Source organism: Vombatus ursinus, unplaced genomic scaffold (genome assembly GCF_900497805.2).
Source record: "Vombatus ursinus unplaced genomic scaffold, bare-nosed wombat genome assembly UNPS02012319.1, whole genome shotgun sequence".
Classification (NCBI taxonomy): domain Eukaryota; kingdom Metazoa; phylum Chordata; class Mammalia; order Diprotodontia; family Vombatidae; genus Vombatus; species Vombatus ursinus.
In genome coordinates, this window is record NW_020952097.1 from 1,207,501 (window position 1) to 1,218,213 (window position 10,713).

General features: G+C 39.0%; 1 protein-coding gene across 7 annotated transcripts in view; it reads right to left on the bottom strand.

Annotated features, from left to right (window-relative positions):
- MROH1 (maestro heat like repeat family member 1) overlaps positions 1–10,713 on the bottom strand; it is a 185,195-nt gene that overhangs the window by 137,406 nt on the left and 37,076 nt on the right. For all 7 annotated transcript variants that reach the window (XM_027857638.1, XM_027857637.1, XM_027857639.1 and 4 more), the window contains exon 3: positions 8,890–9,035. In XM_027857638.1, the coding sequence (XP_027713439.1) occupies positions 8,890–9,035 (146 nt within the window). The remainder of the gene's footprint in view (positions 1–8,889; positions 9,036–10,713) is intronic.

A 10,713-nucleotide genomic window follows, 5' to 3' on the forward strand; every position in this document is an offset into this window, starting at 1 on the left:
TATGGGCAATCCCTCAAATTCCCCTTTTACCACTTAAAAAGAGCTACAAATATTTTCATACATTCTTAGAGTTTGTTTTGCTTAGGACTAACCCCTTGCATAATCTACCCTCCCTCTTAATTTTCAGTCCTCTCTTCTCCCCTTTCCCTCCTATCTCCCTGTTGAATAAACTATATTTCTGTAACAAATTATGTCTGTACATGTATTCTTCTTTCCTTTAACCAGTTCAAATGAGAGTGAAGCTGAAGTGTCAGCTGCTCTCCCATATCCTCATTTGTATAGATATAAACATCCTAATTATACGAGAAAATTTTCTCTAACTCTCCCCTCTTTTTCTTCCACAGTGATTGTTAGTACAGTTTCCTGATTTTTCTCCAGGTTCATTTGGCAGCAGGTAGATAGGACAGAAGACAGTGGATAGTGAGATTCAAGGCTGAGGCTTAGCAGGGTAAGATCGGTGACAGGATAAGGAGACAAGGGACTCAAGAAGAGAACACTGTAGAGTTGAACTGGTTCACCAATGGGGTTCATTAACTTCTTTTGTTTGACTCATTCTAATTTTCAGGAAGTCTGTTATGTAAGGTTTTACACTCCTTGTACTAAACCATTCATTATCCTTCCAAGTCTTTCATCTAGTTCTCTCATTTATTTTCAAAGTCTTTCCTCAAGATATCTTATTTCAATTTTTACAACACTTGCTTCAATTATTCTAGGAATTCTAGTCAACCTTTGGGACACATTGCATTTTTTCCTTAAGGGTTTGTTGTAGATCTTGTGGACATATTTTCTTCTGGGTTTGTCTTCTGGGTCTTAGGCATCCCTGGCTCCACAGCAGCTAACATAGATATCTTTTTGTTGATTACTCAATCTTCCAGCCTTACTTCTCAATTGGGACTTTGTCTTAGGGCCAAGTTCTGTGTACTTCTGGAGAATATCTGGGCCTTATTTGGTCTTGACCTATATTCTCTGGAATGTTGTTGGTCTTCTCTTTGGGTATTTAGTGTTGTATTCTTCAGGGATCTCAAAGGCCACTCAGGCCACGAACCTGCAAACTTTCAGCGTTCCCCAAGCATTTTTAGCTAGGGCAAAGTTCAATTACTACACTCTTGGTCTGAGCTCTCTAAGCTTCTGAACCCAGTTTGGCCCTGGACAACAGAACAGCCAATTTAAATGCAGCTACAGCTCTTTTAGACTACAGATGGCTTCTGGACCCATCTGTTAACTGTAAGGCTTTGCAGATTCAGAGGGACAGAACTGGCTCTGACAGAAGAGGCTCACTCTCTGTCTGAGTTCCTTGCCCTTCTTACTAGCTGCAGGCTTCAACTTGGGTTTATGAATCCAGGGTCAGAACCACACAGGTGCCTATCACTTCTGTTCCTGCTCCTTGTCCTGGCACACAGTCACAACTTCTGCTATGACCTAACTTCAGGGTCAGAGCTACATAGCTACAGGTTGGCTCCTGTTCCTGTTCCTAGCTAGCATGGTTCACAGTTTCAAGCCCTGTCCTCAGTGGGTCTATAGTTCTACTCTTTGTGCTAATACATACCCCAGGCCTCTACCCAGTTGTTGTTCAGTCATTTCGGTCATGTCCAAGTGTTCATGACCCCATATGGGGTTTTCTTGGCAAAGATACTGGAGTGGTTTGCCATTTCCTTCCCCAGCTCATTTTATAGATGAGGAAACTGAGGCAGAGTTAAGTGACTTTAGGCCTGGCACTCTTTCTACTGCGCCATCTAGCTGCCCTGTATCCATGCTGAAAAGCTCTGCATGGGACACTCTGGACAGAACCCCTCCCCAGTGCCTGAAGGCTTCTGACTACCTTGCTAGGCTGACCTAGGTTTAGATAATGGCTCACTAGGGTTTCTCCTGGTATTTCAGTCTCATTATTTGGTATTGTGCTCTTCCTGAATCTTTCCTAGAAAAATTGTGGGAGAGAGCTAGACCATACTGATTCTTCCTGTTCTGCTATCTGCCAATTTCCTTTTTGAACAGGATTACTAAATTAGTGGATAAGGGGAACACTACGGATATAGTTTGCCTACATCTTGGCAAAGCTTTGGATAAAGTATCTCGTACTAGGCTGATTGGATGGCCAGATTCAAAGTCAATGGTTCAATGTCAATATGGCAGAGGGTATACAAGAGATTATCCCAGGGATCTACTCTTCCCCCATGCTGTTTAATAAAGACTCAAATGAAGGGACAGATGGTAAGCTAATCAAATTTGCAACACACAAAGAGAAAGGGATAGCTTAAAGGGAAGGCTTAAAGTGTCAGAATCCTAAAGGATTTTGACAAGCTAGAATATTAGGCAGAATCTAAGATGACATTCAATAGGAATAAATGTAGTACTGCATTTGGGGACAAAAAAAAATCAATCTCACGAGTATAAAATTGAGGTGGTATGGTTAGACAACAATTGTTCTGAAAAAGATCTCAGGGTTTTAGGAGACCACAAGCTCAATATGAGTCAACAGTGTGATGTGGCAGTGAAGAAAAGCTAATACAAAACAAAACTCACTACATTTTCCCTCAAATATATGCCTCTTTCAAACTTTCCTATTTCTATAGATTTTACCAATATCCTTCTAGTCATCCAGGTTTGGCCTTATTCTTGAACCTTTACTCTTCCTCACCACACATATTCAATTAGTACCCAAATGTTGTCATTTCTACCAGCACAAGATCTCTACATCTGTCCATTTCTTTCTACTCACACAAACTAGTTCTGGAACTATTATAATAACTTCCTAAATGGTCCCCCTCATCCAAATGGCTCCTTTGTCCATCCATCCTTCACAAAACTGCCAAAGTGCAAGTCTGAACACATCAAGTTTGAACACATCACTTTCCTACTTAATAAATGTCAATGACTCCCTATTGGCTCTAGGATCAACTCCAGGATCATCTTTATGTCATCATGTGTTAATTTTTAGTTTTTATGTAATTTTTATAATGTGCATGATTATTAGTATGATAGTATTATATATAAATATATATGTGTATATGTATATAATGTGAATATAATATATAAATAATTAACTACACCTATATTGAGGATGTGCTCAAATTTTTTTTTTTAACTGTTAAGATGTACAATCAAAAGAGTTTGGAGACCATCGCCCTTGATAATAGCAAACCCAGCAAGCTTAGGTATGAACTACTTAGCACTACTATGGATGCTCAATCTTGTTAGTGAGGAAGTAGCCTAGGTGGCTACATGCTATGTGGCTTCTAGTAGACAACGGGATACTGCAATCTTTAGAAGAAGACAGGCAGGCTGGACTTGGAGGGCGATTCAGATATTGCATTCTCTTACTGGACCATTGATACAGTGACTCACTATCATCCTGGGGGTTTAAGCACATGACCTAATTTCATGTGCTTATGTGGCCAGGTGCCACAAATAACAGGCATCACAAACAGCAAGCTAGTATGTAAGTATGACACCATTGTGAAAAAAATTGCACTAATATACCAAAATCTGTTACAGAAGATAAGGCATTAAATAAAGTCTATGAAAAACTTACTAAGACCCTCCAAATTAAATCCACATATACTTGAACATCTGGTGACTTCAATGCAAAGATGGCCATGGGGAGGACAGCAAAATAACACGTTGGAAAATGTGGTGGCATAGTGAGAAACAAGGGTGAAAAGATTACAGTGTCCTACGTTGATATATCATGAAAAAATTAAGAGGCATTGAACCTGGCAAGTTCCAAACGACATCACAAAAATGAAAATAATATTTTAACAGGTAAGAAGCAATTTGTTAAGAATGATATAATAAGTTAATAATAATAAGCTAAGAGACATTCCCAAATCAGATATCTCTGTCAGACTACCAATTTGTTAACACAAATATGAGACTGTTGAAGTCAGGAAAACCTGAGTTCAAATTCAGCCTCAGACACTTTCTAGCACTTAGTCAAAAGCCTGGCACCTAGGAGGCATTTAATAAATGTTTACTGACCAACTGACTTACTAGTTGTATGAGCCTGGGCAATTCACTTAACCTCTCTCAGTCTCAGTTTCCTAATCTGTAAAACAGAGATAATAATAACACCTACCTTACAAGGTTATTGTTAGAATCAAATGAAATAATGTATGTAAACCTTAAAGTATGTATGTACTTAATATGTATAAACCTTAAAACCTTAAACTAAATATGAACTATTATTAAGAAGAGAAAACTAGAAAAATAAAAATGAGAAAAATACATGGTAAAATATACTGAACTGAAATAGCTTCAATTTGACCTATTAAAACAAATCACTGATTATGAAAAATGGAAAATAGATGGAGAAATAAGCACTAATGCAAATAACGATTTTTTTAAAAGTTTAACTAATAGAAATCAACTGCCAAACTAGAGAGACAAAAAGAGCCTAGAAACTAATTTAGACAGTAAATACTAGATCTCTTTGCTGGGCATTATGATAAGGCAGCCAAGATCAACACTGACTTGGGATATAAATCGCTTTGTAAAATCCTATAGAGAAGGATGGTAAAACATTATGATTAATTAGTATCACCTCATAAAGCATCAAAAGGCAGAAAATGGAAAAACAAAAACCCAACCAAACAAGGTCAACAGACAAAAAGATGTGAAAAGAGTTTCTCAATGAAAAAATTCTTTTCATAATTCTGAATTATTATTCAGAATAGTTTGGCCAACTCAAAGCTCTAGCTATTCAGAACAATAATTTGAAATTATACAAGAAAACTGACTAAACTTCATATCCTTTTGATTAAGCAACTTCACTACTCACATTCCCCAAGGTTAAAGACACAAAGGTCCAATATATACCAAAATGTTCACAGCAAAATCTTTTATGCTAGCAAAGAACTGAAAACAAAGTGATTGCTCCTCCACTGGGGAGTGGCTGACACACTGTGGTACACCTTTAAGATGACCACTTCCACACCAAACTGCTGCCTGAGGTTGAGTTATTGTCCTCATTTCTCCCTAACCAAAACTTTGGACTCTGCCTTGAGACACTGGGCTGTAAAGGGTGAGAATTCATTTTATTTTGCTCAGAACCACACATCCATGCCCCTTCCTAGCCACATTTCCACATCATTTCCCATAGGCATACTTCCTTTCCAGACTCCGTATTGTTGCCCCCATTAGAATATAAACCCCTAGAGGGCAGGGAATGCCCTTGCTTACCTGTATTTGTATTCCCAGCACTTACCACAATGCTGGGCATACTAAGAGCTTAATAAGTGTTTTATCTATATATGAACACAATAGAATATTGTTATATAATAAGAAGGTCAAATATGAAGAATTCAGAGAAACATAAGATTTATGTTGAATGAAAATAGACAGAACTATAAGAAAAATATATACAATGACTATAACAACATGAAAATCTCACTAGTAGGAAGCCAGTCTCTGAATGCCTGAAAAACCAAAGAAGGATCAGATAATGAAACACAATTCTCTCCTCTAAGTAGAGAGGCAGGTCACTATTAAGTGACCCTGGGCAAGTAATTTAATCTCTTTTCAGTCTTTGTTACTACAACTTGATGGGGGTTCGGGGCGGTTCACCTCATACTCAGAAATGACTGCGATGAAGAAAAAAAAGGCATCAATATAGACTATATAAATGTAGTTCTGAAAGAGGCAGTCATTATCAGGCAGGAGGACCAGGAAACGCCTACAAGAAGATGAGATTTGAGCTAAATCTTAAAGGAAACTAGGGAAACCAAAAGGAAAAGGTCAGAGGGCAAGGCATTCCAGGCATGGGGGACTGCCAGTACAAAGGCACAGAGATGGGAAATGGAATTTCATGTTTAACAAACTCTAAAAAGGCCAGTGTGGCTGGATTGTAGAAGTTATGAAGAGGAGAAAGGTGTAAAGAAGGTTGGAATGGTAGGAAGGGGTCAAGAAATGAAGAGCTTTAAATGCTTAATATAGGAATATATTTGATCCTGGAAGTAACTGGGAGTAATTTGAACTCCTTAAGCAGAAAAATGACAGGGTTAGACCTAGGCTGTAGAAAAATCACCTTGGCAGCTAAATGAATACAATGGTTTGAAGTGGGGAAAGATTAGGCAGGAAGCTCAATTCAGAAGACTACTGCAACAGTACCAATAGGCCAACAGTAAAGGCCTGAACTGGAGTTCTGGATGTGTGAATGGAGAGAAGGGAAAGTATATGAGAAATGTGAAGGCAGAAAAGATATAACTTGGCAATGGACGGGATATGCAGGATACAGTCCTGGGTGACTAGAAGGGTGGTAGTACCCTCAACAATCATAAGGAAGTTTAGAAGTGGGGATGGTTTGAGAGGAAAGATGATGAGTTCTGTTTTGGACATGTGAGAAAATTGAGGGTATTGGAGCAGCAAGTGGTGGTGGGAATTAAATGAACCACACTGACTCCATCTTGTGACTCAATTCTGGATTTAGCTCTCTTTCTTTCTATTCAATTACTGGTCTAGTCCAATTTTTACCTTGTGAGAAAATTTTATTCAATTATGGGAATTGGGAGAAAACTTTATGGCATTGTTTGAACCTAGCCCTAAATGGCTGAGAAGCTAGACTACCTCTATCTGCTGTTTAGAGATCCTTAACTAAGGACCTAGGTTATGCTGATCAGAAACATAGACCCAAAGACTGATACAAGGAGTTTTCTCATGATTGTAATATCTCAATCAAATCCATATGTCTTATCTGAAAACTGGTCCCATACTGATCAATCAATTATTGTTTCCCTGTTCCTCTGACTATTCACAGACACCCGTGGGGTGTGGAACATGTCTTTTTCTGATTTCAGGGAATGACATCTGTTCACTCTCCCCCTCCCAACTTGGAAAGTCTCTAATTTTCCCTCTAATTAGAAATCAGATTACCTAATGTTGTATCCTGGTTGTTTTCTTTTAATTAATTGGTATTATTTGATTGTTTTTAATGTATAAAAGTCTGTCTCCCCCTGTATTCAGGGTCTAGTGCCAAAGCTGAGGAAGGCTACTGGTGCTGATTTGTTGGGCAACTGGCATGCACTGCTTAATAAACTGATGTGCTCACATACTCAAACCTTTATTTTCAAAGTCACTGCATATTTCATCCACCACACATACTGAGTTTTAGATGCCTATAGGACATTGAGTCTGAGATGTCCAAAATGCAGAAGGTGAAGCATAACTGTAGCTAAGCAGAAAGGCTAAATATGCAAATATGAGAATCATCTGGTGAGAGATGATAATTAAGCCTATGGAAGCTGATGAGATTACCAAGTGAGATAATATACAGGGAGATAAGAAGGCAGCCCAAGACAGAACCTTGGAAGATATGGTTAAAGGGAATGACATGGATGAAGAGCCAGACAAAGGAGACCAAGGAATAGTCAGATAGGTAGGAAGTGAACCAGTAAACAGGAGTGTCAAGAAAACACAGAGAGGAGAAAGTATTCAAATACAGAAGGCAATCAACAGTGTTAACTACTACAGACAGGACCAAGAAAAAGCCATTAGAATTGGCAATTAAGAAATCATTTATAACTGTGGAAATGGCAATTTCAGTTGAATGATGTGGCAACAGGTCAAATTTCAGAGGATATAAGACAGTGAGGAAAAGTAAGGGGAGAAAGGCAAGCTATATGGTTTTCTCAAGCAGTTTAGACAGGATGAGGAGAGATAACAGGAAAATAGCTAGTAGAAACTGACTGAATGAAGGATTTTTTTTTTTAGACTGAGGGAGATATGGGCATGTTTATAGGCAGCAGGAAGCAGTCAGAAGATAGGGAGAAATTAAAGATAAGTGAGGATGACAGTGTAGGCAATTTTCTAGAGAAGATTGGATGGGATAAAGGGTGTATGGAGAGAAATTTTGCCTTGGCCGAGAAAAGGGTCATCTCTTTATGTGACACTGGAATGAAAGGGGAGACAACAGAGGAAGATGTCTGAGTGATAGACGAAGAGGAAGGAAGAAGATAAGGTCATGTTCTCAATTTTTTCAGTGAAATATGAGATGAAGTCTTCAGCTAAGAAGGCAGGGAAAGGGTGCAGTGGGAGGCTTGAGATGAGAAAGTCTGGAATGTTTACTGTGGAGAGTGGGGTAACAAATTGTTGCAGCAAAGGGCCAGTTGAGATTAGATAACAGTAATCTACAGTGGGCCCTGTCAGCATAGTTTTGCGATTTATTCCAGCTTCATTCAGCAGTATGAGTGTAGTTCCCCATTCCCCATTAGGATATGTAAGCTCTTTGAGGGCAAGGACTTTCTTGCTTTTTGTATTTGTATTTCCAGTGCTTAGTACAGCGCTGGCCCATAGTAAGCACTTAATGCTTTTTCATCCACTCAGTAAAAGTGAATCAAAACAAAGGGAAGCGCTGCCTGTTGCTAAGAATCTAATGAGGGTGACTAGCTCAGGTGCTCATGCTACTGGGGGGGGGGGGGGGACACTAACACAAGAGAAAAGGGTAAAAAATGCTGACATACACAATCTTTTATAGCAATCAAAAATGTCCCAGCAAGTTGAGCTTCCATATTACCTCAGGCAGCCTAGAAGTAAAGATACATTCCTCCATTGATGCTTAAGGAACAACAGAATAGTGCTCCTCACCCCTCCTGGGAACACTTTACCAAGCATGATGTTTTACATCAGAGCTAAAAGACATTAACTGTAGGGAAAATAAATATACACAGAGAATAGCAGCTGCCTCAGCAAGAGAAAGAAATACATAACCAACTTTCTGTAAAGTTAATGAGACAGCACTGACAGGGAGATGTATTTTGAAGAAAGGGCATGATAGAAGAAAATTTCAGAGGTGACAAGACAAAACCCTGGAAATTATCCGTTTTCCTTGCCCTAAGAAGTCTAGCTTGTCCCAGACCCACTTCCTTGATCATATACCACAGGCTAAAGGCTACACAGTACCTTCTCATGCTGCCGGAGATACTCATCACAGGCATTAAGAGTTTCTTCAGCTTTTGATTCTCCAAGGTAACACAAAGAATTGCAAAGCTGCTCTTGTACTAAAGGGTCCTTGTCTGTGACTGCATCTATCAATGTCGTGGCAAGCTCTGAAAAAGAGAGAGTAACAAGCAGACTTTACAAATCAAGGAACATAAAGTTGTATGCACTAGCCATTTTGCCCTCAAAATTTCACTCCATCCCCAAAGTCATCCTAATCCAAGGCCCTTAACGATCTATACTTGGGTTATAAGAATAGCTTCTTAGTCTCCTTGCCTTCTCTTACTTAACTACAATCTATCTTGTATACAGCTATCACGCAAATTCCTAACGGATTTTTTCAACATGTCACTCCTCTGGATGGTTCTGGCTCCTCATGACCAAACTCTCCATCTGAGCAAATAAGTTGTTCCACAGTCAAAACCCATGCAACTTAATCGAGGTGATTTTCCACTACTCTCTATTACCAAATTTCTGCTGTAATCATGCAAGACCTTCCATGCTATGCTCATTCCAGCCTCTATAACTTTGCTCATGCTATTCCCCCTTCCTTTCATTCTAGCTATTTAAATTTTATATTCAATACTTCATTTTGTGCTTGTTCAGAGTTCTCAATTTTTTCTCATGTATGACATGAAAAGTGGAAGAGCCACTGTAGTGTGTGGCACAGTGAGTTAATAATAGAGGTGCAAAAAGATTGCCTTGGGGCAGCTAGGTAGCACAGTGGATAGAGCACTGGCCCTGGAGTCAGGAGGACCTGAGTTCAAATCCGGCCTCAGACACATAACACTAACTAGCTGTGTGACTCTGGGCAAGTCACTTAACCCCAATCGCCTCGCAAAAAAAGAAAAAAAAAATTATTGCCCTGCTGCAGTGAAGGCTCAATTGGGAGTATGTAACATAAATTTGGGGGTTTTTTTTCCATTTTTTTTAAATGTAAAAAGTATTTTATTTTTCCCAATTACAATCAAAGATAGTTTTCAACATTCATTTTTTATAAGATTTTGAGTTACAACTTTTTCTCCTTCCATCCCCCCTCAAGACAGCAAGAAATCCAATATATGTTATACATGTACAATCATGTCAAACATATCTCCACATTAGTCATGTTGTAAAAGAAATAGAAAAGGAAAAAAAAATGGAAAAAAAAGAAAGTGAGTATGTTTTGATATGCATTCAGACTCCATCAGTTCCTTCTCTGGATGTGGATAGCGTTTTCCATCATGAGTCCCTTGGAATTGTCTTGGATCACCATATTACTAAGAAGAGCCAAGCCTAGCATAGTTAATCATCACACAATATTGCTGTGTAACATAAATTTGTAGTGAATCTGGTCAGAACAACCGCCTGATTTTCTCCACCTTAGTTCAGCAGTATGTGTGTAGGAGTAAAGGCAGTGGATGGTAGGAGTAACAAGGCTGGGTTTTTGACCAGGCAAAATCAGCAATTCAAGAGAAGAGGACACTACGGTCAAATTGGTTCACCAAGAGGTCAAGATGAAGAGAGGAGTGTACCTACTGACCCGGAGATTACTGCGGGGGAAGCGGGGTCAAGGAATTAGAGGTCACAATATAGACAAAGAACAGGATTTGGCATTGCAAGGCAGAGAGACAGGTGGAATTCATGAACATGGAAGTGGAGTATTTGTAGGTGATGGTAAAATCAAGGATATGACCATCATTGTGTGTGTGACTGAGGTGAACTGGAGGAATAGGTCATGAGAAATGAATAAGTTGAGAAAGTACAAGGTTAAGGTGCTTAAGGAAGTATAAATATATATGTGTGTGT